This window comes from Chelonia mydas, chromosome 8 (assembly GCF_015237465.2).
Source record: "Chelonia mydas isolate rCheMyd1 chromosome 8, rCheMyd1.pri.v2, whole genome shotgun sequence".
NCBI classification, from domain to species: domain Eukaryota; kingdom Metazoa; phylum Chordata; order Testudines; family Cheloniidae; genus Chelonia; species Chelonia mydas.
In genome coordinates this window covers 6076076-6102655 of record NC_057854.1, presented here as the reverse complement: position 1 = coordinate 6102655, position 26580 = coordinate 6076076, and the positions used below count along the sequence as shown (strand labels likewise).

General features: G+C 51.8%; 1 protein-coding gene across 4 annotated transcripts; it reads right to left on the bottom strand.

The window, feature by feature from the left end:
- On the bottom strand, window positions 1-26002 carry SPARC (secreted protein acidic and cysteine rich). 4 transcript variants are annotated; one of them, XM_007071510.4, is made up of 10 exons: window positions 25635-26002; window positions 12777-12846; window positions 9297-9347; window positions 8472-8556; window positions 8217-8338; window positions 7791-7911; window positions 4579-4712; window positions 4055-4203; window positions 2777-2925; window positions 1-1239 (listed from the first exon to the last, which is right to left on the bottom strand). In XM_007071510.4, the coding sequence occupies exons 2-10, from the start codon at window positions 12831-12833 to the stop codon at window positions 1211-1213; spliced, it is 897 nt and encodes a 298-aa protein (XP_007071572.1). In that variant the 5' UTR covers window positions 12834-12846; window positions 25635-26002; the 3' UTR covers window positions 1-1210. The 4 variants fall into 4 exon arrangements, with proteins under 4 accessions (XP_007071572.1, XP_027689448.1, XP_043377197.1 ...); XM_027833647.3 differs by having other exon boundaries at window positions 9297-9344; window positions 25635-25825; XM_043521262.1 differs by having other exon boundaries at window positions 9297-9344; window positions 12777-12856; window positions 25636-25783.
- Window positions 26003-26580: the final 578 nt, after the last annotated feature.

The window sequence follows — 26580 nt, the reverse complement described above, 5'->3', positions numbered from 1 at the left end:
TCACGGTTTCAAATAATTATCTTTTATTACGAGAGACTCGTCAGATTGCTCACACTGTGGCAAGAATTTAATAATAAAAGGCACTGGGGAACATTCAGAGGTAAAAAGAGTTCTCAGCCTGCGAGATCTAACCATCTCCTGTGAGTCTGTAGAGACCCACTCCATTAAAAACCCCAACGAAAACAAAACAAAATCGAAACACCACAACAGCTTCAAAAAAAGCAAACACTTGCTTGTCTACGTCACGCGCATCTTTCTGAGCAGGAGCTTCGCCTCCACGTTGAACAGAGCTTCCCTGGTGGAGCAGGGCTGGAATTTAAGAGTGGCAGAGGCTGGGATGGGAAGTGACATGCGGGGGACGTGAAATGTCGCGAAAGCCACAGAGACCATTGTCTTGGCTCCAGTGGAATCGCATCAGCAAGGTCAAATAAAAATACCACCACCAAACATGTCAGCACCAAAAGCTAACTTTAAAGCATGGAAAACACAAGAACAATACAATCACCGAGTAATAATAAAGCATGTAGCATTTTCAAACCTTTATTTTTAGAGGGGATTTTACATGATGGGTTTTAATTAATTTGTGCGTTTTTTAAAAACTATTTGTGCCCAATTATTAATAAATTCAAGCCCTGGGAATTTAAATTTTGCCATTCTGGATCTTCAGTGTCTATCCCACTCCCTTCTCCATCCTCCCTAACAGGAACTAAAATCCAGCACCCCAAACTTTCACCACCAATTGCTCCGCTAAACTTTGGAAAGCCCAATCTTCTAACATCCTCTGGATACATCTTCCCTCACTTGCTGTCTGGAAATCAGGGAGTTAATCCTCTGGGATGGTTTTCCTTTACATTGAAAGATCTGAAGAACATGTTAGTAAGGAGTTTGAAAAAAAAATCCAAGAGCGGATAAGATGAGGGAGTAGCTATTTAGCACAGGAACAGGGCTGGTTATTGTAACGTCATTGTCGAATCAGAGAGCAGAGAAGAACTCACCGAAATGGATGAGTGAGCAGAGTATTCTAGTGGTATTCATTAGGCTACTAACCATAAGTTGTTGTCTCTTTTAGCACCGTTAATATACGTTTAGATCTATATTAGCACCTTGTCCCCAGGGGAAAAAACAAAACAAAAAAGGTTTAAAAATAAAAGGAAACAGGAGGTAAAAAAAGAAAAGAAAAGAGGAGGCAACAGAGAAGGAAGCTGCTGGCTTAGATCACGAGGTCCTTGTCAATGTCCTCTGCAAAAGGAGAGAGAGAAGAAGTTAAAGTCTTCACTAGCATTCAGACTATGCTGTATGTAACCCAGGCTAATGCCGCGTGGGTCTTTGTCCCCCTCTAGTGGTTACATCGCACAGAGACGTTAATGACTACTACTGCCTTCAAGCTATCAGACTCACCCCTCTTCTGACTCCTTTCTTGTTCAGTAAAAAGGCTGGAAAGGCATGGAGGGGCTTCAAAGGAGGAGGAAGATTCCCCTGGCACATGCCCTTTGAAAGCTCTGGGGGGCAGAGCTGGTCATGGAAGGGGCATGTTGTGGGAGGGATCATAGCCTATAGCACATGCTTAATTTAAAGCCACTTCAGCACCCGTCTCCTCCTGAGGTGTGAGTTCTGTGCTGCTGAAGGCTCTCAGGATGGGTGCTTTTAGCTCATGTGGTAAAAGCTCCTCCTTTTAGACCTAAAGTTCCCAGGGATTCCTTCCCAGGTTCAGTCTCCACGGCAGATGACCCAATCGGGAGTCATTCCACACCCAATTGTTTTGTGGTGGACGCAGTGATCTGTTGGGTTTTGGCAAAGCTAAGCAATGGCTCCCAGGTATGTGGGAAGTTAACAAGCAGATATTCGCTCAGCAACAATAACATCTAGGCAAGGTTAAGGGGGAGGGGGGGTCACTCAGGTGCTCTCTGAAATAGCAACCGTCGTGTTTATTGCCTCCGAAGCACTGCCATCTATTCTGATATTCTTCACTAGCACACGCTTTCTTTGGGGCAGGGCCTGCTATTTGCTATGTATTTGTACAGCACCTCGCACAACTGGGTCCGGCCTTGAGGTGCTACCACAGTAGAAATGTTAAATCATAATAAACAAGGCCTCGGTTGAAGGCCTGGGGGTTCGTTGTGCTGGGGCTCATCAGCCTAATGAATCCTGTGCGGTTCAGGAGATACGCCATCCTTATTAAATAGGACTAGCAGGAATATGAACTAGATCCCTTTCAGTTTGCACCCGCAGCATTCACACGGGGCAGTTACAATGCAGCGCAGTAGTGCGGGCTGTGGTTCCCTCCCCTGTAGTCCGAACTGCAGGGCCATGTAGACAAAAGCCCTAACGCCAGAAGGGGAGAGCTGGGCCAACGCTGAGCACTTTTGAAAATCCCACCGCGGAGGAACCAATAGATCTTTTCCCCCCTGTCCCCATTGCCTAAGCTTCTAGGATTTTCTCCGCCCTGTTTGTGGCCGGGGCAGAGGTCACCCCAAGTAGGAGAGTGTTTTGACAAGCAAAGGCATTAATTCTATTTGTGCTGTTATTTATTTAGTGGCCAAAGGGTGCCCGCCGCCTTCCGGGCCGACAGGGAAAGATGCCCCTCACAGATTAGGACTAGGCTTTGTAAATGATGCACAAATCACCCCCTGCCTTTGCTGCTGCCTTCTCTTTAGCCCTTGGTCAGCGAGGATCTCTGAGAGCTGTCTTCGGACCAGTCCCACCCTTCCCTGCATTCTGCCTGCCCCTTCCGCTACTGTCCCCAGCTGCCACCAGGGCGGGGACAGCAGCTACTTACTCTCCTTGATGCCAAAGCAGCTGCCCCATTCCTCCAGGGCGATGTACTTGTCGTTGTCCAGGTCACACTCTTCAAAGAAGCGGGTGGTGCAGTGCTCCATGGGGATGAGAGGCGCTCGGAGTGGGGCCAGCTCGGTGTGAGACAGGTATCTGCCAGGAGAGCCAAGATGGTCTGAGCCCCAGGCCAGAGTCTCCCCAACAATGCACCACAGCCTCGCTCTGCTGATGGGGCGGGGAGTGTCGCTGCACCCTCCTTCCCCATCCCCCGTGTGTGGCTTCTGGTACAGTGGGACTGCTGGGGCGGGGTGAGTGGAAGGGGGCGAGCAGTCTTCACAGGGGCCATCCCATGGGGCTGCTGTCTCTGCTCAGACTGCTTCTCCCTCTTCCCACATCCCCTGTCCTCCCCCTGGGCTCAACTCCACGTCCTCCCACCCGAGAACGCTCTCTGGACCAGCTCCAGGGCCCAATGGAGTTAATGGAGTCCATTGGCTTCAGTCTGCGCTGGGCCAGGCCTGGGCAGCGGGTCATGCGGCTGACATGGGGTCTGGCTAAGAGCAACGCCTTCCCTTGGAAACCGTCCACCCGGTGGTCAGTGACCTCATTCCCTCGACCACTCTCTGGCCACCTGAGCCGTCCAGCGCTGTCCCAACAGCAACGCAGACCCATGGGTGTTTATCCCGTCACAGCCCAGTAAAGGCAGGCATGGAGCACAGAGCGCAGAGGGTTAATGCTGGCTCGCAAATCTCCCCCTATGCTGCATGTATTTATAGCGTCTTATCATCCTCATCTTCACAGCGGGGCTCGGCATCCTTTTCCTTGCACAGCCCGTTCCTTCCTGCTAGCCTGCCCGTGCTGTGATCCGTCGCCATCTGGATCTGAGCCAGGCAAAGGGCAGGCCTCTCCCCGGCAAAGCTCTGCTAATTGAGCCTTGAATCCCTCAGCCCTGCCAGTCCCGAGCCCCATGCCCGGCTTGCTGAGTTCCCTGCCATCCTCCCCTGCATCGCCTCCCGCCGTGCCAGTGCTGATCCCCACCCGGCTGCTTTGCCAGTGCACCGCAACCTGAACCTACCGATGTCCTGCCCGCTCCTGGGCTTCTCTGGAGCACCGAACTCCTGCCACCATGTGCAGTGGTTCGGCAATGTGCACAGACACTCAGGGGCTGGGATAAGACCGAGACACCCAGTGCACTTGTGACCTGATCTGAGCGTGAGCCCAGCAAACCGGCAGAGAAAGGCCAGGGAATCAGCCCCTAGCCCCGGCTGGGAGGGGAGCTTCGTACCCATCAATGGGATGCTGGTCCAGCTGCCCGAATTGCCAGTGCACGGGGAAGATATACATGTTGTAGTTCTTCTCGAAGTCGCGGGCCAGCAGCTCCACGGTGTGCTCGCCGGCTTCCAGGCGCTTCTCGTTCTCGTGGATCTTTTTCACCTGTGAAAGCAGAGACCTCGTGAAGCTGCCTGGTGACTGCGGCTGGGATCCCGCCGCCTGGACAGGGGGTCGCTGTCAAAGGGGGACAAAGAGGCTGGCTGGGCAGGGGGTTGCTCTAGGACGATGGAGTGCTAACGAGGAAGAGTATTACTGGTGCGTGTGTGAACGGGGGCGTTCTGAGTTGCTCACTAGGGTGAGCTTTGTCTGCACACGCCAGCCTGCAGTTAGGCTGGGATTCAGGGGCGCGCCACCGTGTGCTGGCTGGAATCCACCTTGCACTAGCGGAGCTCCCTGCAGGCACCAGGGCACACGGGATTGGGTCACGGCGGGCACCGGGGAGGGCTCCCCACACGCCCGGACACTGCGTCCGCTCACCTTGAGCTTCTGCTTCTCCGTCAGCAGGTTGTTGTCCTCGTCGCGCTCGTACAGGGTGACCAGCACGTTCTTGAGCCAGTCGCGCATGCGCAGGGGGAACTCGGTCAGCTCCGTGTCCAGGCAGGGAGGAATGTCTGGAACCCAAGCACAGAGCCATCAGCGCGGTGCCCGGCCCGGGCCTCTCCCCTGTGGGGCCCTGCCCAGGTCTCTCCCCTGTGGGGCCCTGCCCAGCTTCCCTAGTGGGACCGGAACAGGACGCCCATTCAAGACAATGTCGCCTTCTCGGCCCTTGAGCCGCTGGGTGGGGCTTCACCTCGGCTCTGCTGTTTGCTGCGGCCTGCTACAATTTATGTATCCAGGCATTTTTCTGCTGGGTTTGTGGTTGCATTTCTTCCCCCAGAGCAGCACACGCTGTCTTGGGGACACCCCTACCTCCCTTGGGGCTGCTGGGACCAACCCTTCCATGCAGCCCCACTGATGGAGGCCCATGAACGATCCAGCCATGGTGGCAGAAGGGGAAGTCTCCTCTAATTCCACCATGAATCTCTGGGCTCAGTGTAAAAACCACCAGGCGGAAATCCTATTGCTGGAGGTCAGACTCGATGATCATACAGTCCCCTCTGGCCTTAACTTAGGAATCCATAAACCTGGTGGCTCTGTGCTGTTGTCTGCCACAGTCAAGCTAGCGTGAGCCTGCATTCTGTTTGCTGTCACCCGGCGAAACCCCATCCCACCCCCTCTTGCTTCCCATCCTGCCACCAGAAACGGCGCCTGGGGCTTTGGTTTAATCACTTGAGCTTTCTGCTGCAGCTACTATGAGACGCTGTGAAGGAATCTGTTGCCCGCACGGGACGGGGACGCTGCGGGAAGCAAAACACACCAGCCGCTGTGCTGATCAAGCTTGTTTTGGAAAGAGCAAACCACCGATTTATTGGCGAGCTGCAGCCATCTGGGCGGTGGGGGGAATGGGAGAGGCGTAGGAAAACGTTTTATATTTAGAAACAATGCAATGGTTCTTCTTGATCAGCCCCCTGCTACCAGGGATGTCTTCCTGAATGTCTTCTCCTGCTTGAGGGGCCTGCCAGCTCCTGCCACCTATTTCTCACCCGGAGTCCAAACCCTCGGTCTGTTCCCTGCCAATTGATTGCTGTGGAAATTATTCCGTCGCCCACAGAGGATTAAGGATGATCGAGTAGGGAATAAGCAGCAGGAGCAGATGAAAATCTGATGGTATACAGATTCCATTTTCCTGCAGTGGTCCCTTGTGGCTAAAGAACATGCAGATAAATGTAGAGAACTGATCATCTGACATCTGGGTTTGTTGCTAAAGAGATTCAACATCCCTCCACCAGGTGTCAACGGCCCTACGTGGTTTACTTTACATTGTCCTTAAATGCCCGTGAGTTTAGCACCTGGCTCCTGTGTAAAACGGCAGGTCCCTACATGCAGCCCGTGTGGGCAGCTGGTTCTTTGGGCACCAGATCATCACTTTGAAACTCCCACTACCAGCAGGTGGCTGGTGCTGCTCCTAGAAACCCCAGCAAATGCAAATCAAGGTGCTTTCCCATACAGCCCTGTACATGAAGGGTCTCTGCATGGAGCATTGTGTGATAAGCTGCTGTCTACAAGCCTTCCCACCCCTGCTCCCTGAATAACACCAGCTGCAAGACATCCAGCAGCATGTGGCTTAAGAGAGAAGTGCTGGATAAAATACAGAGGCCTCATTGTCACCTGGAGTTCTCTGCTGAATCATACTCCTGAGAGGCCTCCTATCCCCTGCGAGGTGCTGTCTAGCAGAGACACCCTGACCACAATAAGGCTATTATTCAAGGAGAGCTCGGGGGGAGGTGGGCAGGTCTGAACAGAACCCAGCTTTGCATTTGAAATGGGCATTCCAGGATGAAACAATCTGCTCCTTTCAGGCCTCCCGCCTTTCAGAAGTGCTGAGCCAGCAAAAAGCTTAGCGGTGGGGCTCGTCTAGTGATTGCAATTCCCTCTGCCCTGGCAGCTCCAATGAGTCCGCAGGCCGCCTTCCCTTTGCATTACATAAGCTGGCAGAGACCCTAGGGCTGGCTGCACCGGTTGTGGGGTCTGGGCACGTGGGCCGGTCACGGGCCAGGCTTGGACGGTGGGACCAAATGGAGAGTTCCAGCCCGCGGGGCACGCTGCGCCGTTGTCAGCGCCTGTTGCGTGTGCTTATGAGATCAGAGGCTGGGGAGAAACGGTGCTGGCCGCGCTTGATCCCAGCGGCCTTCCCAAGGATAGATGAGCGGTAGGAAAAAGCACGACCCTTAAGGCCAAATTCTGGCTGTTTCCCTGGGAGGAACGCTGGCGCCAGGCTGTAGTGGCCACACAAAGGTACCTCAAGCTCTTGTGCCGGTGCTGGGCAGAGGCAGGCAGCCAGCTCAGGGGGCCCAGTCCAATGACACTTACTGCTGCTTCATAAATGAGTAGCAGAGCCCTGGTCACATCCCCAGCCTGGCTGGTGCTGCGCCTTGGGGCCAGGGAGTGCCACAGGCTGGTGGCATTCTACCTGGGTCCAGGGCGGGTGCCCGGGGGGGGCTGAGGGACAAAGAGAGTCCCAGCACGCCCTTCCGATCTCCCATGCAGAAGTGCCCAGAAGGTGCTGGGTGGGGAAGGTGCTGATGGCTAGGTTGTCACGGTGGTGGAGCTGGACGCGGGTACCCATTTAGGATCAGGAAATGCTGCAGGAACGTACGTTCTCCTGGCAGTCCCTGTCTGCTTTTACACTGAGAACTGGGGAGAATTTCCTGACCGCAGCCCATTCGGTGGGGCAAGCCCCATCAGGGGCCTTAGGGGACAGGGGATGTACTATCTTATTAAAAGGCAGGATCAGGAACCCCTGGCACAAACAGATGATCGGCCCCCGTCAGCCCTGACTGTGGGACCACTCCCCTTAAATGGTTACCTCCTCTCCCAGCTCATGGGTTCTAATGGAGGGAAGAGGAAGGGTCTTTCCTGCAGCCCCTTTGCCCTTTCAGGATTTGGTTAGAAGGCGGCAGCTGATCCTGGGCTTGTGTGTGCCGGGCACTGGGAGTCTATACTCCAGCACCATGGACGAGCTGCAGGGCTGCAAGCCAGACATTGGAGATAACTGGTTACTGAGCAGCGAGTAGATGTGCCATAGACACCTGTTAGGAGCTATGCGGGGGCCGGTTGGCCTCCTTACCCCTGTGAAGATGCAAACTCACATTTGCAGGGCCCGATGTAGTCCAGGTGGAGCTTGTGTCCCTTCTTGGTGCCCTCCAGGGTGCACTTGGTGGCAAAGAAGTGGCAGGAGGAGTCATAGGTCTTGTTGTCAGTGCCACATACCTGCGGGGAAGGGGACAGAACATTAGAGAGACTCATGGCGAGTCAGCCTGGCGAACTCTTGGCCCTGACGCCTTCCCTACAGGAACGAGAGCGAGGCAACGAACTTATTTCAGATGGGCCCCCAGATTGAGGAATTAGTGACCGGGGCCAGAATCAAACCTGTGACCCCGGGGGAAGACTCCATCACCTATGATCAGTCTCCGAAGCCATTCAGGGCCGCGGACTAGTCGCCATGTGACGTACAGACAGCAGCTCGGCTTCTCCCATCCTTGTCCTCCTTAATAGCGCTTCATTTCTTGGCTCACCTTCTCGAACAGGCCAACGCTGGGTGGGCAGGTGGAGGGGTCTTGGCACACGCACATGGGGGTGTTGTTGTCGTCCACCTCGCAGATTTTGCCATGCTTGCAGTGATGGTTCTGGCAGGGATCTGAAAGGGGGTGGGAAAGCAAAGCTGGATCTGAGCCCAATCCCCCCTCAGGAGGAAGGGACAGATGTCTCTGGTCCCTGGGCTGGGATGCTGCAGAGCAGGGCGGGGAGTGGGCAGGTGGGGAGTCACTTACTCTCAGCGACGATCTCCTCCACGTCCTCGGTGGGCTCCTCGAACTCCCCAACCTCCACCTGGACGGGATTGACTCCGACAGGCTCCTGGAAGGCAGGAGACTGGCTCAGCCACAGATTGGCCAGTGGGATACGGCGCATGGTCACTATGGCCAGAATTAGTACGAGAACTCGGCCCCCAGGGAGTGGACAGATTTGCAGTGCTGGATGCTGAGCTCGCTGGGAAATCTGACCATGTGCCATTTAGCAGGTCCCACTGAAAGAAGGTGGGAGGGGTTCCACACAGAAGCCAAAGCTTGGACAGATAATTTACGGCCGGTGATGGGACACTCGATGGGGAGGGCTCTGAGTCACAACAGAGAATTCTTTCCCAAATGTCTGGCTGGTGGGTCTTGCCCACATGCTCAGGGTCTATCTGATTGCCAGATTTGGGGTCTGGAAGAAACTGTCCCCTGGGTCAGATTGGCAAAGATCCTGGTGGTTTTTTGCTTTCTCTGCAGCACGGGGCAGGGGTCCTTGCAGGTTTAAACTAGTGTAAATTGTGGATTCTCTGTAACTTGAAATCTTTAAACCAGGGTGGGCAAACTACGGCCCATGGGCTGGATCCGGCCCACCAGTCATTTTAATCTGGCCCTTTAGCTCCCACTGGGGAGATGGGTGTGGGCCTTTCCAGCATGTGGGGGAGTGCTACGTGGCTCCCGGAAGCAGCGACATGGCCCCTCTCCAGGTCCTACACGTAGGGGCAGCCAGAGGGCTGCACGCTGCCCCCACCCCAAGCACCGCCCCCAAAGTGTACAAGAGAGAGGCAATGCTGTGTCATTTCATACCACGGTTGTAGGATCCTCCACTACTTCAATCTCATCTGGCAGGGCTTCCTGCTGGAAAGGAGGAAGAAGGGGGAAAGGGCTGTCAGAAACGTGACCTCCCCCACATCTCACATCTCCTGCCCCATGGCCCTCTTTTCACAGCCGAGCCCAGATCCTCGTGTGGACAGGTCAGCATCCTCAGGAAGGGGAACCCTGCCGGCTGGGGAAGCCATGAAACAGTGATGTCTTTTGTCTCTATTTCCCGCACCTTTGCACTTCTACACGCTCTGCCTGTATGCAGAGAGGGCCGCCATTTGGTACTCAGAGCTGTGCCTGGCCCTTGTTCGCTTCGTCAATGCACAGCGTCACCGGAGCAAAGTGGGACCTCTCCTGATGGAGAGAGGCAGCCATTCCCACGTCGTTGACATGGGATGCAGCCGTATCTCACCCCTTGCTGAGCTGCGGGAATTCTTGAGCCCTTGGTCAGCGTAATAGAAATGTTGTGTGGAGTCTGGTAGGGGCATGAGATGGGCGGAGATGGGCGGAGGATGAGCGGGGGTCTATGTCAGGGCTGTGCCAGAAAAGAGTTCGGCTCGAAGAAAAGCCTTCCCCATCTGCTGCCCTCCGAGCAGCTCCAGCTCCACTCTTCAACGCAGAACAAGGATACTCATCCCAAGGGCCCCCGCCTGGGAAGAGGCATTTGGGGGTGTCAGTGAGGCCGAGTCCCCTCCCACACAATTATTAATTACTGTTATTATGTATTCATTCCTTGCATTGCAATAAGAGCCCCGGTCACGGAGCAGGATCCCATTGTGCTAGGCGCTGAACAAATGATCAGAAAGAGGGTCCCTGCCCCACAGAACTTGCAATCTCAGCTTGCTCTTCGCTTCCTCTCACTCAACCCTCTGGCAGCAGCTCCCTGCTGGCAATGCCTCACTGTATGCACTCCCCCTGACCCAGTGGCAGGGTGGCAGCTCGCAGAGAGCCTGTGCTTGCAGGCCAATGGGCTAATAACATTCATGACTCCCAATGTGCAGAGGAGAGAGGGGCACCTCCGTGGGCAGCTTCTCTTGGATCTTTGCTTTACTAGTGGAGACCCTCTTAAGATCTTCCCTACCTCTGACTTCACAAGGGGCAACAGGTTTCTCCAAGGGCCACTCTTGGAGCACCGCTTGGGCTAGACGCCCCAGTGGACTGGGTTACTGAATCTGAACTAATGTCTTAGGAGTTAAGCCTGGCTGAGGACGTTCCAGCTCCTTTGACTCACAGTCCGGCTGTATTGGAATTTCAGGTGCCAGGCGTCTGATTGCTAAATTACCCTCCCTACCATGTGGCTACTGGGATCCCAAGTGGTACTGTTCGGAGCAGCTCCTGATGGAACGCGTGTTGGTCTCCTGGTCCCTTAACCCCTTCACCAGATGTCAGATGGCCCATAGCCATTTCTGGCTATCCAGGAGGAGCATTTTCTCTCCCTTCCCAGCTATGCCCGGTTATTTCATTCAGAATCAAAAGGGTTAATGGCCATGCAGTCCTACCCTTTTGGCCTAGGCCCTGATTTGGGCTGCACCCCCTGTGAAAGCTCCTTGCCCTGGGGCGTGAGTTTGTGCAGGGGCTTAGAAGGCACATAATCAGTAAGTGCACCATTCCCGTGGGATTCTGTTCTGTTCCCCCACGGGCACTTGTTCATGCTTTATTCTAAACCTCCCGCACAATGGCTCCATGGCTTCCTCCCCTCTGCAAGGGTTTACTGGGAGACAGAGAAGCATTTCATAGGAACCAGCAGGTAAAGATCGGGCAGTGACCATAGCACCACAAGGATGTGGGTGATGGTTGAAGATGAGTTAGGGTCCCAAACCGATGGGAAAATGGGCCATGAGGTTCACATTAGCTTCTCCATCTGCGAAAAGGGAGTCACAATGGGGCTGTTACAGTTAGGGTCAAGTCAGTGCCACGATGCAGAAAAAACCCCACCCAATACAGGATTTTCCTAGGCATTTACTGGGGAGGTGTAAGCAGTGATGAGCTGCCAAAATCTTAACAACCGGTTCCCTATAAAAAGTTCTGATGTAAGGGACGTGCCCCAGTATGTATTTTTTGTACCAGCCGGGTGACCATACGTCCGTATTTTCCCGGGAGGAATTTTTAAATTCCTCCCAGATGGCGATTTAAGAACCAAAAGGCCTGACCTGTCCGGGACAATACGGCCGTGTGTTAACCCTGCCTAAAGTTCTTTTTTAAAAAGATGGGCCTGAGCTAGAAATGAGCTCCGTTTCACAGGTGTGGGTCCCCGCCACGCCCTGGCGGTGTGCTAGGGTGACCAGATGTCCCGATTTTATAGGGACAGCCCTGATTTTGGGGTCTTTTTCTTATATAGGCTCCTATTACCCCCCACCCCCTATCTTGATTTTTCACACTTGCTGTCTGGTCACCCTAGGGTGTACACATGTGTGGGTCCCAGCTGCTCCCTGCCCCCCTCATTGAAGCAGGTGTGCAGGGTTACTGCCCTGGGAACTGCAGGGCACCAGTGGACGTGGGGCCAGCTGCAGACAGGGGCGTGGGGCAGGGCTAGTTGGAGGCAGGGGGTGCGGGGCTGTCTGCTGGGAAGGGCAGGGGTGCGGGGCTGGCTGGAGACAGGAGGGTGCGGGGTTGGCTGGAGGCAAGGGGGTGCAGCAGGGGCTGGCTGCGGGCAGGGCAGGGGGTACGGGGGTGGCTGGAGGCAGGGGTGCTGGAGGCAGGGCAGGGGGTGCGGCAGAGGCTGGCTGCAGGCAGGGGGTGGCGGGGGTGGCTGGAGGCAGGGCAGGGGGTGCAGGGGTGGCTGGAGGCGGGGCTGGCTGCGGGCAGGGGCTGCAGGGGGTGGCTGGAGGCAGGGATTGGCTGCAGGCAGGCAGGGGGTGCAGGGGTGGCTGGAGACAGGGGCTGGCCGCAGGCAGGGCAGAGGGTGCAGGGGTGGCTGGAGACAGGGGCTGGCTGCGGGCAGGGCAGGGGGTGCGGCAGGGGCTGGCTGTGGGCAGGGGGTGCAGGGGGTGGCTGCGGGCAGGGTGGTGGGTGCTCACGGAGACAGCGGCTCGGAGCAGCCCGAGCAGCAGGACGCAGCCCAGGCCCAGCAGAGCAGCCGGGGACCCATCAGGCAGCAGCGGGAGCCCCAGGGGCAGGGGAGCAGCAGCAGCACCAGGGCTCGCGCCCAGGGCCAGGGGGCAGCCCACATGGCTCCCGCAGCCCAGCGCCCCCGGTGGCCGGAGGAGGAATTACATCACTTCCTGGCCGGAGCCCATCAAAGCCTCAGCGCCCCCTGCAGGGAAGCGGGTTAACAACCGGTTCTAAAACTGCTCCAAAATGTAACAACCGGTTCGCGCGAACTGGTGCGAACCGGCTCCAGCTCACCACTGGGTGTAAGTTAACAACCTTCTACTGGTGGCAGTGCCCCCAGGGAGAGCCCTGGCACCGGGACTGCATATTCTGGGAAGGGAAGGTGGCAGGATGAGGGTCAGGCACAATACTTACAGGTGTTGCCAGTGCCGTGCCAGCTAGGCAGAGAAGGAAGAAGATCCAGGCCCGCATCTTTCAATGAAGCCTGGATAAACGGGAGAGAAAAAGAACAAGGGTTGGACATTAGCATTACCGAGTGAAGCTTTATCACCTGCAGAATTCACGGCAGGAGGGCATCTGGGTCACTGATTCCCCGGGCTGGGTCTGGAGAGAGCTTGGATGGAAGGTGGAAAAGGCCTTCACGAACTAGGAGTCCAGCTAATAACCATGAACTCATGTCTGCAGTGTTTTCCATCTAAGGATCTCAAAGCACTTTATAATTATACAATGGCCAATTACATTTTTTTAAATATTCCTGCAAAAAAAAAAAAAAGTTGGCTTTTGGGTGCAAAACTGAAATCGAAAACTGTCTTCAGTAGGGGGGAAAAACGGTTTTTGAACATTGAAAATTTTATGAGAAAAACATGGTTGGGTTTTTGGTTTCCATTGTTTCCCTTGAAAATTGCAGAAAATTTCCCAGAAAATTGCAATCAGAACGAAAATCTTCAGCAAAAATGTTTATTTGGGGCAAACAGTTGTTTTTCATTGAAAAAGATTAGACCAGCTCTAGGTATAGCATATACAACTTCATACAGCATCATATGTCGTTCCATTCAGAGAAGAGAAACTGGGGAACAAAAGAGAAAGAATAAGTCAGAGTGAGACCGGAAGAGAGAGGAAGAAAGAGAACACTCCAGGATGAAGCTCTAACCTCTTGTGAACCCTATACAACTTTTCCAGATGTTTTAGAAGTTTCAAGAAGTCCCAAAATTCTCTAAGTTCTCTCTCTCTCTACAGGTCATTAGGCCTCAAACCTACCCTGACGATGTCTACCTTCAAGATTGCAGTAGTGCACTTTATTTTAAAAGTCAAGCTAATCAATCTTGACTCCCTGCATGATGCAATGTAGGCAAACCAATGTCCAACCTTTCGCCTGTAAAACATATTGGAGGATCTACAGTATCTGCATCTGTCTTCTAAGGGGGCTCAGTGGACTTTGTGCGTGTATCTCAGATAAGTTCATGAAGGCTCCCACTTATTTTCCAGTACCATTGCTCACTCTCAGGGCTTGTCTTTGCAGTGATGTTAGTGCTCAGTGACCTAGGGTGAATTTGAAGCGCACTAGCTGCTCTGTACTCCCAGTATGGGCGCTCTCACAGCACACTAGCGCACCCTCAGATGGGTTAGCTTACTACACTTCCAAAGAGCATTAAGCTAATACGCACAAAGACGCTTGTAGTGCACAGTAGGAGTGTCCACACAGGGAGTCAATGTGGAGTAGCTAGTGCACACCAGCTACTGCAGGCTTTTCCCCCTGTATAGACAAGCCCTTAGTCCCTCAGTGGGCTCCCGAGGCACTTTCTGCTCTCCAGGCACCAGCACAAACTGACTCCCAGAATGAACTGACAGCCAAAAATGCAGGGACTCCAATATCCTGCCTGTGCAAGTCCCCTGCGCTATCAACGGGAGAAGCTGGGCCCAGAGCGGGGCTGGAATTCAGCTGCTGAAGACAATGGCAGGGCATTCTCTGCTCTGGACCTGCCTGCATTAGCAGCCAAACCATCTCCACCCTGTTTGAAAGGACCCTGGTCAAAGGGGCTGGGGCATTGCCCAGATCATTTTCTTTTCGTACACAGGGCCTTGGTGTTTGCCGAGCATGGCTGCTGGTGTGTGAGCGGAGGCAGCTCACCCAGTCCCTGCATTCCCAGAGGGCTGAGATCTTTGTTGCCGCTCTTAACTTTTTATCTCCCGCTGTTGCATTCAGGCCTGCAACCTACCTGGCCTTCTCCGGCTGAGTAGTGTCCCAGTCCTTAGACAGACAAACTGAGGAAAACCCAGGAGACTGATGCCCTCTGTTGATCCACCGACCAGTAGAGCAGGGACTGCAGCAGTGCAGGCTCCCCACACTGCCCTGCCAATGGGCCTCAAAACTGACTTGGAGAGACTTTGAACGGACTCTGGGTTGTGTCCCGGGCCGGGGTGGGGGCTTGAGACCAGCTTTGCACCCTGCAGAAACTGGGCTGCTCCAGGTACCAGAGTGGTGTAAGTTGGAGCAGCCTGGTCTGCCGATGGGCCTTCATGCCGCCCAGAATGTCCATAGCGTTCCATGCTATGGCCCTGCCCCCTCTTCCGGTCACTCCTCTGCCCCCAGCCCATTTCGTCACTGGGGCTTGCACTGGGGACAATGCAAGGCTGCCCATGGCGACCCTATGTAATGCTTGCACTTGGGGAAGTCTCCCCAGGCTGCTTGCAGGCGCTTTGCAGCCCCTGTCCACCGCTGGAACGGAGCACAGGGGCGGGAGGAGGCGGCAGAATCCTTCCCCTTCCCCCTAGGACTGAGAGGGGAGATCAGGGTCTCAGGCCCATTCAGTGCTTGGGTTCTCTGCAGGGCCTGCCAAAAGCGGGCCAGTTAGTGCCAGCTGCAGTGAGTCTTGTTTTAAATCCATCCAAAGCGAGAGTGGCAGCTGGGAAAATCAATCAATCCTTGTTTCCCCCCACTGCTTCCTGTGTGGAGGGATCAAACCCCTCTGAGTGTGGAAAGGAGAGGGTGGAAAGACCTAGGCTGGGTGCTGAATATGCAGGCAGAGGCCTCGCATCTGGCGGTGGGACGGAGCAACGGTGTGAGCGGAAGTTCTCACCGCCGCCTCCCTCTCGGGAAAGCAAAAAAACCCAGCGTTTGTCCCATGCCTTCCAAATCGCTTTCCCATCCGCCTGTCTCTGCTGGCAGCTGTCTAGGCTGTGACGCTCTGAAAGAGAGCTCCCCCCTGGTAAGGGGCAGAGAATTACTCAGAATAAAAGTTCCCAAGCTGGTTCTCAGCCCTTGTCTACATTGTTGGCCACCATCTCTTCGGCAAATCCGCTAGAACCCCCCATTTTCACTGCTGCAACCTAACCCTGCCTGCAACAGGAAGGCACTGCACCAGTGCAAATCTCGGCTGAGAGCAGCTTTGCTTGTTTACACTGGGGGATTGGAATGGTTTGTCTATACCAGTGGTAACTGGAGCTAATCCCCAAGGTAAGTGAGAGGTGAACAAGTCCTGTGTTTTAGGAGGGGACAATCAAGAGTCCTTCTCAATGTCTGTCTGTCTTTTAGCAGCTCGAGGATGACGGCTCCTGCATAGCCCCGCCCTGCCAAAAAGCTAACGGCCGAAGACCATCTAAGAAAGGCTGGCTTAACTCAGATAGATTCTATTGCTCTCTTCTTGCCTAAAACCAAGTTGGAGCATCTGCCTTTCATAAGAAAAAGGAGATGGGAGCGCACAGAATTACACCGAGCTGTGCCCAGAAAGGCTTAGCTAAATGTAGCTGCGTGACTATTTAATTCACCAATTACTCCAGCCAGGATCACTTCCCAATTGCATTGGACAAAGGAGAATGCCCTATAGATTCCCTATACACAAAATGATATCTCACCTAGCCACAGAGCGGCCTGTTTTCATGCTTTTTAAAATGCAGGCCGTTTTAGCTACAGGTACATTGAAATCTATTTAAAATAGCATGCGGGCCTGTAGCGTAAGTGGGAAGACTGGCTGAGCATGTAATATTTCACAATTTACAGACCGTGACATATTTCACAGAGGCGTGACAGATGTATGGATATACTGGATATACTCCCCCCCGGGATGCGAGAGAGCCGTGGTACCGTGGATTTCGGTGGGTCTGCACGGTAGCCAATGGCTATAGAGCAGCCGCTGACATTTCGGTATCAGAGGCTCTTGTGCTGAGAAGCAGGGGGTGGGGGTGAAGGGGAAATCTATTTCCTGCAGTTTGGCTGCTGCTTAGTGCGTACAGGGTCCTCCCTCCGCCCCCATCCTCCTGTTCCGTACACCAAGTCCCTTCCTCTCTCCTTTATTTGCTCTGGAGGCTGCTGAAAGCTCTCCTGGTCGCTGCCAAGACCTGAAGCTGAGGTCACTAGTTCTTCCCCTTTTGATGGGCATTTTGGGTGGAAAAGTACAGCCGATTCTGGCTGTTTCCTCCACCGCTGCCGTCCCCTGGCTTGTGAGGGCTTCTCTTGTGTCTCTCTTAACAGGGGTTGTTTGGCTTGGAAGTTGCCTTTTGCTCCATTCTGTCCAAGGCATGGAAACTTCACCGTGCTGAGCACAGAGGAAGGGGGAGTTGAATGGGGAGAATGGGCTTGCGTTGAAAAAGTGCAGCCCCCCCAACCAACCTGGATTGCATGTAGATCATGTCCCCATCTCTAAACCCGTCCAACATCAGAGGATTGTGCTGAGCCGCGGTCTCTGAATCGGATGCTCACTAGAAGCCAGGAGACGCTCTGAGGTCCCACTGTTGTGTTTGGAGGAAGGGGGGACTTGAATAAACTCTCCAGGCAAACAAGCACAGCATAGATGTCTCGCACCCGAGGCAGGAAAACAAGTTTATTTAAAAAACAAAACTAAAAGAAACTCTCATATACCCCCAGCCTTCGAGAGGAGCTGCACTGAGACTTTGAACTGAGGACTTTTCAGGGTCTGGAAGACCCGTGCTGCTTAGCAATGCGATGAATGGCCCTTCCTAAATGCTGAGTGGGATGGATCACTTGATGATTACCTGTTCTGTTCATTGTCTCTGAAGCACCTGGCACTGGTCACTGTCAGACTGGGCTAGATGGACCTTTGGTCTGATCCAGTCTGGCCGTTCTCATGTGGTAATATAGCCCCTCGGCAATAGCTCCACCATGCTAGTGCTGTAGCAGAAGGTTTTCCACCATGGTGTGAGTCACAGAGGATACTTTCCCAGTTCTCTACCTACCATGGAGAGGACAGGGACAGCACAATCTTCTTTGCAGGCTCTCAGGGTATCTATTCATCCCACCACGTCCAATGCATGTTCCTGTCTCCAGTAAGTTCCGCCCTGCGTTTCAGCAGATGGTGATGCTCGGGCAATGCTTGGGGAGTTGCAATGGCTTGTTCAGGTTTCCACTGAATACCTAATGCCCTCCCAATACTACATCTTGCAAGCTGGTGCAATGGACAGAGACTGTGACCAGACTCTGAGGGCAGGTCAAGGTGAGGATGCCTTGAGAGCCCTCATGAGATGAGAGAGGAATTTCTGAAAAAGCCCATGGGACATCCCAGGAGCTCAGTGACCTAGGCTACCATGAGAGACTTGGTACCTCTGCCTGGGAACCCCTGGCTCTGACCCAGCTGTGGTTGGAAGTGCCTTGAACCAGCAGAGGAAGAGAGAGCCTCACAGGGCTCAGCATTCACCTCTCTGAAGTATTTGGAATTGGCATTGCTGGGCTCTGCCCTTGCACGTGGCTCTCCTCAGCACTTAGGACCGGGCATTAGAGGCAAAGGTGAAGGGATGTAGCATAGGGATACTTTGGAGGGGATAAAACAGGGCTGGTGCCGAGATCTAGCATGTCGAAGGCTCCGTTCCCGCCCAGCCCACAAGGAACAAATGAGGAAAATGAAGCTGACCCAGCAGCATCACACATAGGAACAGCCTGGGTCAGACCTATGATCTGTCTAGTCCAGTATCCTCTTTCTGACAGTGTCCCGTACCAGTGTCTGTCTAGCCCAGTATCCTCTTTCTGGCAGTGTCCTGTACCACAGCTTCAGGGGAGAACACTGACAACCAGGACCCCTCCCCACCCCCCAGCATGGCTGCTGAACTCCAGGTGGGTCTGGGAAGAAGATGGGCGCACCTCCTGTGGATTTCAGTGGCTGACCCACATACAGCGCTTATCCAGGATCACCAGGCCTCTGATGCTCATGAACAAGGCTGGCTTCCTGGTAGCCGTGGTCATGACCTGCTGAGAGTTGCTTGTCCAGAACAGCTCGCACCATTCCTACTATGTTTGAATATCACTGAAGTCTGGGTATAAACAAGCCCGACTCTGTGGCTAATTGACAAGGTGTTGGGGCAGCCAATGCTGAAAATGGCAGGAGCCCCTGGATTAATTTATCCCCTGAATCTTTTCACAAACCTGCTTTTTTTTGTTACTGTTTGTGGTGTTTATTACGGCGGTGAACCGAGACCGGGGTCACGCTGTGCTGGGCACAGTTCAAACCCAGCACAGCTGAGATTCCAGGAGCCTGATTCTGTGCTCTGCGTCTCAGAAGGTGCAGCCTGGGAGTGGCGGGGGGAGAGAGGGTGGGCACTGAGGGTCAAATGCTGCGTTTGCAGCTCCCTTATGCTGGGCTGCTCCTGGATCCAGCCAGGGCTATTCTAATTCACAGCAGCCGCCATGCCTGGCAGCCTATAATCTGCTCTGCAGCTCAGAATAGCCAATCTCTGGACATGCTCCCACTTTCCGTGACACACGTCCTCTCATCATTGGCCGTGTCCCTGCCATGCCCTTATGGGAGCTGCACAGCAGGGCCACTTCCTTTGGCCTTATGCTGCCCCTGTGCTGGGGGGAACTCCCCTGCAGTTCAAATCCCCTGGCAGAAAGGTTGGGGGGAACCAGGGAAGGGGCAGAATCTGCCCCATTGTCTTTCAGATTGTTCACGAATTTACTGCTGCCTTCGTGTCGGGGATCAGAAATGTTTGTCGTTTGCTTGTCTGCCTTTCTCAAGTGGCTATTGCTATAATATCTAGTTGCTCTGCATTGTAATCCTGCAGCGGTCCTGTGTTGTCTCCCCCCTTGGCCTGGTTTAGTTTTTTCTGTGCTCAGCTGGCCCCATTTGGCCTCTCCAGGACTAGCACCTCCCCTCATCCTCATCTCTAAGGGATCCTGCCGTTCTCCTGACCCTCACCACCCCTCTTTGCTGCTGCGGCTGCTCCCTAGACTTTATTATTCTCCTACATGCTTGAACTTCGCCATCCATCTGCCACAATCCTGGCCCCAGGGGGCTGCACATTCCAGATACTTCCCTTTCTTTGTTTAGAGAAAGGCAGTGTGGTCTAGGGGCTAGGACACTAGACTGGGACCCAAGAGACCTGCCTGCTGTTCCTAGCCCTGCCGCTGAACTACTGTGTGACCTTGGGCAAGTCACTTCACCACACTGTGCCTCAGTTTCCCCTCACACCCTATGCTCTGTGGGGCAGACTGTTTTCATTTAGTATCTGCACAATGCCTAGTAAAATGGGGTCCTTGATCTCAGTTATCATAATATAAAGGATAATACACTTGTGTCATTGATTGCGGATCTTTTTTTTTATTATGAGGGTTTTATTTTACCAGCAAGAGTTGTGCATAAACCAGGATTTTGCTAGTGAAATATCATCACTGTTAAAACCTGAGTATGACCCCTAGTTCCTACCCTAGGACACCTTACACTAGTGAGGAACTAGGCCTAGATCCCACTTGTTCATCTAAAAAGACACTCCTATATTCCTCCCTGGGGATGTTACTTTAGGAACATAAGGGCATCAGGACTTGCTCTGCTAAACTCAGGAAATGCTGACTGCTCTGTATCCGCTCAACCAACCTCTAACATAACTCATCAGGACTAGCCATGAGCCTGTCTCCTCACCTTTCCGAAAACACTGAATCTCTCACTGGCTGTTAAACGCAGCTGCCACGTTTCACTCCTGAGGTGGCTGCACTTTGCTGGTTAGCAGAGTGATTCCAGTAGATGCAATGCATAAAATCAGGTCATTAAATGTATAAAGCACTTTGGGTCAAATTTACCCCTCTCTAACACAAGGCCTAGGCAACACTTGGCTCCCACTTAAAACCTTTCAGAATACCCATTTGGATAGGAGTCACCACATAAAGATACGACCATCATTAGCTTAGCTCCCTCCTGAACCAATCACCTTTCACCACTGTTTGAAATATATGCATACTGCGAATAAACTTAGAAGAGCACAAGAGTTGAGATGGACATGGCTTCCACTAAGTCAACTTTGTCTTGGTGTGAGGTCACCGAATTCACAGCCAGATGAGACAACTCTTCGGAGGCTGGCCTCTGCCTTGTTGGCGGGTTTGTGTTAGCTCCTAGCAGATGCTAGCAGAGAAGTTGTCATGTTCTTTATCATCTCTTCTGTATAAGAGACCCTCAGACTGGAGGCCTCGGACATCTGTAGGCACTGGGCCAGCAAAAGAGGTTTGCTGATGGAAGGGTAGTCTCATGGGCAGGAACTAAAATAAATCCACATATCACTTCAAATTAGGCTCAAAATGGCAACTCCTTTACTGCTTTGAAGCTGCTCACTTTTTAAATTTTACGTTATGTTTTAGTTTTGTTGGTTTGTTGCTTTTAAAATAATCAAAAAGCTTTCCCCCCACCCAATTATATCCTGAAATACGGGGCACATTCTACACTGCATTTATTAGTTTCGGACAAACTAATTTTGCACTGAGTTCTCTTCAGAAGCAAGTGACTCTGAGGAGACAGAACCCAAATATCTTGCCCCCCTCTGCCTCTCCTCTCTCTGGATGTTCTCCTGGAGGATGAGAAGGAACATCTGAGGGCAGGACAGCTGGACAGCCTTTCCAGAGGGGAGTCATTTGGAAGCTATGACGTAGTCCATGTGGCAGACGCCCTAGGCCAAGGTTACGTAAGTCCCCTAGGATGCCACGTTTAGTTCTGGGTGAGGGGAGGAGAACGGTGCTGCTCAGCCTATGAGAGGCCTCCCCCTGTAGTCCAGTTCAAGATATGCAGACAGGACAGAAAAGCCCAACCCTCCTCCAGCCTGAATCAGTTCCTCTATGTGATGCACTAGTTTAGTGCTTTGAATAAAATCTCTCAGTGCCTGCTCCTGCTCCATTTACAGTCCAGGGGAGTTTTGCCATGGAGCTCAGTGGTAGCTGGAGTTGGCATGTGGTGAGCCTGGAAATGATCGTCTGGCCGGGTTCCTTGACAAAGTATTCTGGGTTTTTTAGAGAGTCTAAAATGATCCTTTGTTGCTTTTCCTTTTGAGCCTAATCAGCAAGACCTGGGGCACCCCCCTCCTCCTGCACTTACATAATACAGAAGAGCCTGAGTGCAGGCTGGGGTTACAAGAACAGCACATTTCCATCTGTGGGCAGCAGTCTGCAGCTGATAGCTCGGGATCCGAGATGATCTCACAGCTCAGATAAAACTGCTAGGGACTAGGAAAGCCGTTGGTTAATGTATGGCTTGATGGTGCCATTTTTTGCAATCTGGATGATTGATACATTTTGAGAGTAACTGCAGTTCAATTTCATCTGCTGAAACAGCTGAGAAACAGATGAATGTAAAGATCTATATCGCCACTCTCTGCTCGTGATGTCCTTAAGGAGTCTAGGCAGAATCTATTGCTATTATAGCATAGACTGCTGTTGTGGCTGAGAGCAGAGGGTGTGGTCTAGTGGTTAGAGCAGGGTAAGTTAGTTAGGTGATATGGGTTTCATTTCTGACTCTGCTCCAGATTAGTTTTGTGACTTGGGGCAAAATCACATGTTAACTGCTCTCTGCCTCAGTTTCCCCTCTGTAAAATGGTGATAATAATACTCACCTCCCTCTCTCAAGCTCTTGAGGGTCAACATAGGAAAGGTGCAAGATATCACTGATTGTGTGTTACTAATATTGCCTTAGTATTTATTAGTGATCAAAGGCTCTGCAGCATCTATAATAAATTGCAGCTCCTCAGATCAAATAAAAGGGGATGAGGATATCAGTGGAAAAAGGCCAGCATGTAGACGTATAGCCATATACCAAGCACGTCCAGACACAGGAGGAAAACAACCATTACATAAACATAACGGGAGCACTGTGAACCCACTGCGGTTGCAGAGCCTGAGCCATGCAAACAAGGCTCTTTCTCAATTTGATTTAACAAATCGGTGCTGGGGTAAAACCAGGTTTTAGACTAAGTTGTTTGCTGTAATAAATGTGAAGTTCATGTTGAACGGTCTTTGGTTTGACAGTATTTTTGGTCAGGTCCCTGTTCAGATTCCATGCCAGCGAGCCCAGCTGTTTCACGGGGGGCTGTCAGCATTCAGCACCAAATCTCAGGAGAGACGAAGCAGGAATTTGGGGTTGGATGGAAGCCTGGATGGTTCCCAACACCTGCAGAAACTCACCTCACCAGCACACCCACACCTGCACTATACTTAGAGCCAGGTGGAAAGGCGGCAGCCACATCCTTAGATTAAGACTGACAAATGGCTTGTCCATAAACAAAAAATTGTACTGCCATAGGGATACCAGAATAGTTAAAGCGGTACAAGCCCTCGAGTGTGGCTGCAGGAATACTGGGATAAGGGTGCTTACAAAGGCATAGCTCATTCCTCTTTCCTTTCAGGAGTAGGGTATAACAGTACAAGCACCTTTATCCTGATGTAACTTTGTCCACACTCGGGGTTGTGCCGACTTAACTAGTTCAGTAGAAAATCGCACCCCCTTGTGGGAATAGTTAAATTGATCCCAAATCTGTGTAAGCCAGGCCTAGGCTATCAGTCAGGCGGAATTAATACCCACGCAGTTTAGCCCTGGCTCTTAGCTTAAGTGGTAATTGAGCCAATAGCGTCACTGCCCCATGGAACAGTGACTTGTTAATTTCTCTTGGAACGCGATTGAAGAGCGGGTTTGAAAGCAGCCCAGGTCAGAGAGGACTTTCCATGGACCTTGGCAGTCGGACTGTCGAGTGCTCTCAGGAGGCTCACAGCATCATGCAGGATCGAGCCCTCTGTGAGCCACCTCTCTGACTTGGTTGCTTCAGGAGGTAGGTGCAATCCGTCTGTCAAGCTCTGAGACTGCTAGGGCTAAATGGATGGGTTTAGCTTGGGAGAGGTGGAGCCAACTTCAAAGGGAGAAGAGAGGTGTTGTGGTGAATTGCAAATATTTAGCGCTACATTTCTGTGGGCTGGGTTCCTCCACCCCCTACTCACCATGAGCAGTATTTTACTCCACCGTTCATTTCAGCAGGACTCCCTGTAGAGCAGGGCACTACCCAACCTGAGTCAGGGGCAGAATTTGGCTCTATCTATTTTCTGATCCATTTCTTGGACTAAGCTACCCGGTATAAGGAACCAAAGTAAAGTTGAATCCTTCCCAGTGAATTACTGCCCTCTGCCTGGGACACAGTCCCCGTGATGAGGCAGAAAATACTCTCATTCGCGTGGGCTGGACTCCTGTCCTCATTCATATCAAATGCAGCATTCCTAGGGTGGAGGTGTCATTCACTTCAGAATAAGGATATTTCAGTGCCTATTGCAAAAATACCCAGGCCCTGTTGCCTCCTTAGGTGTTAGAATGCGACATCTCCTCTGAACCAGCGTACGCACACTTGAGAGGAAAAGCCAGGAGAAGACTAGAAAGGAGGAAGGGGAGAGACGAAGAGACGGCCCGTTAAAGCCTTTTGGATGCTGCACAGAGACACCCTTGGACTTTGCAGCTTCTAGACAGGTTGCAAAGGCTCAGCAGAACGTTCCCCCAAGGTTCCTCTGAACATCCCTCCCAGCCTTCAGCAGCTTGTCTGAGCCCAAGGTCCCTCTGAACATCCCCTCCCCGCCTTCAGCAGCTTGTCTGAGCGATAAAGGCTCTACATCCTGGCTCCAGCAGAGGACCCTGCAAGGGTTTCCATGGGAGCCAGCATTCCAGTGGGGGTGAGTCATGTCAGAGGAGAGGTTTTTGCAGGAGGTGGGGCTTGCAAAAAAGTTTGAAAAGTTGGTCCTCCTCTTTCCCCCGCTTTCCCCCCTCCCCATCTCCTGCCTCTGCCTATGTGGCAGACAATGCTTTGTTTTAACTGTTTCACAGAACACTGCAGCCATTTATTTCCATTTAAAGCTATTTCTCCCCCCCGTCTCTTCCACCCTTCCAGGAGAACAATCTGTTGCAGTTTCCAGTTTGTTCCTTTACGTTTGTTTTTGGTTTTTTTCCGGGTGTTTTAACTTGATAAAGAGAAAGTACTCAAATTCAAATTCACTGGAATATCCTGCCCTTCAGTCTGAGTGGGAATTTAGCCACCATCCAACTGAATTTTCTTTTCTTTGCGGTAATAATGTGTCCATGCTTCTGAAACAAAGTTTTTCTTCTGGGTTGTGGGGGAGGCAGTTGGACTGCTAAGGCAGCTGCTGCCTTTAAAGAAAACAAGTGGTTTGTTCTTCTGGACAAACATAAATAACGGAAGTGTCTGATCCTTATTTTTAATGCCTCTCAACTGGGCTTTAAAAAAAAATAAATTCTGTTTTCTCTTCTGCAATCCCTGTCCTTTACAATTTAGCTAGAATTAAACAAAACAATTAGAGGGATAAGAAGAACCTGACATAATTTCAAAAGCTGTTTGGAAGAAAAAGAATGAATAGAATATCTTTCTTTGAAGGAAAAAGAAAAGAAATGAAAAAGAAAAAAGAAGTGAATGTGGTAAAAGGTTCAGGAGAACAAAATCTGCAAAACTTTGTTTTTTCAAAAGCATGGGACACCAAGGTATCAAATGACAGTATGCTGCCCCAGGACTTAATTAATCGGGGCTGATTTATAATTAAATCTGATTCTCAGTGCAATAAATGTGATGTGCCTGCAAGCTGCTACTTCACCTCTCTCTAAACAAATAAATCAACAGATATCTATTTGTAGCAACCGAAAAACAAAAGAAAGGATGAACTGAACCAGCTCAGAAAAGACTGCAAACTCATATACAGTATTTCTGATCACATAACAGTTACCACTGTTAATCTGCAACTGAAAGGTAATAAGATTTTCAGCTCTGGAGGAGAAAGAATTCAGTGAGTTTTAGATAGATAGATAGATAGATAGATAGATAAATAGATAGATAGATAGATAAAGCACTGGTTTATCAACAGAACCAAGCATGCCCCCTCTATCTAGGAATAATGGGCAGACTTTCTGTACAGTTAACAGTTCAGACTCCTGTAATTAGACGCTTTGCAGGAATTGATCAGATTAGCAATAATGAAGGGATGAGAAATAATTGAAATAGAGAAAGGACAGGGAGAAGGGTTTTGTGCCATACCTCGCAGACAGGGCAGTAGAGATGAGAAAACTTCAGGCTCTCTGAAGGTCTGAAGGAATCTGAAGGTTTTAGAACCAGGCAAGAGGAAACCGTTCAGTGCACTGGGCAGGGTTTCGGTCTCCCTCTCTCCTCCTCCTCTATGTTTTCCAAATCTGTCTCTTGCTCTGCTTCACTTTCTCTCGGGTGGGCTGTCCTTACTCCCCCTCTCCCCTGCTTCCTCCCAAAATGTATTCTGAATCCACAGCCTAAATTCAAAGGATAAGACCAGAGCAATCAGAGGAAAATGGGGCTGTTAGAGGATTCCCAGGGATGCCCATTGCCCCATTTTCAGCTGAGCTATTGCCTGCAGTGCTGCAATGAGTTTGCCAGTTCTCTGGGGCAGGCACTGTATCTATGCCTATGTTTGTGTAGTGTATAGGACAATGGGGCCCTTATGCCCCTTACAGCCCCTATATTCTACCGTCATACGAATATTAAATATCGTTAGAAAAACATTCCAGTCTGGATCAGTTTGATGGCTTAGTCCATCCTTTGGGATACCTAATGGGATAAAGCATAAGGGTTCTGAGTGCTCGGACGGTGTTGTCTGTTCTTGTGGGCAGTTCTCTGAAAACATCTGCTCCTGTGCAGTGGCAGTCAGACAAGCTAACCATTCTGGGAACTACTAGGAAAGGGATAGAGAATAAGAAAATGTCATAATGCTACGATATAAATCCGCGGCACAGCCGCACCTTGAATACTGCGTGCAGTTCTGGTCACCCCATCTCAAAAATGATATCTCAGAATTGGGGAAAGTACAGAGAAGGGCAACAAAAACAATTAGGGAGATGGAACAGCTTCTATTTGAGGAGAGATTAAAGAGTGGGACTGTTCCGCTTGGAAAAGAGACGACTGAGAGGGACTATGATAGAAGTCTATAACTGACTGGTGTGCCGAAAGTCAATAA

Bases quoted from the DNA above. Each gene is read 5' to 3' on its own strand.
- SPARC (XM_007071510.4), bottom strand. From the start codon at position 12,833: ATGCGGGCCTGGATCTTCTTCCTTCTCTGCCTAGCTGGCACGGCACTG. The intron at 8,557-9,296 runs GTATGAAATGAC...CCTGCCTTCCAG, and splicing joins TGGAGGATCCTACAACCGTG to GAGCCTGTCGGAGTCAATCC. The intron at 2,926-4,054 runs GTACGAAGCTCC...CTCTCCTGGCAG, and splicing joins GACCAGCATCCCATTGATGG to ATACCTGTCTCACACCGAGC.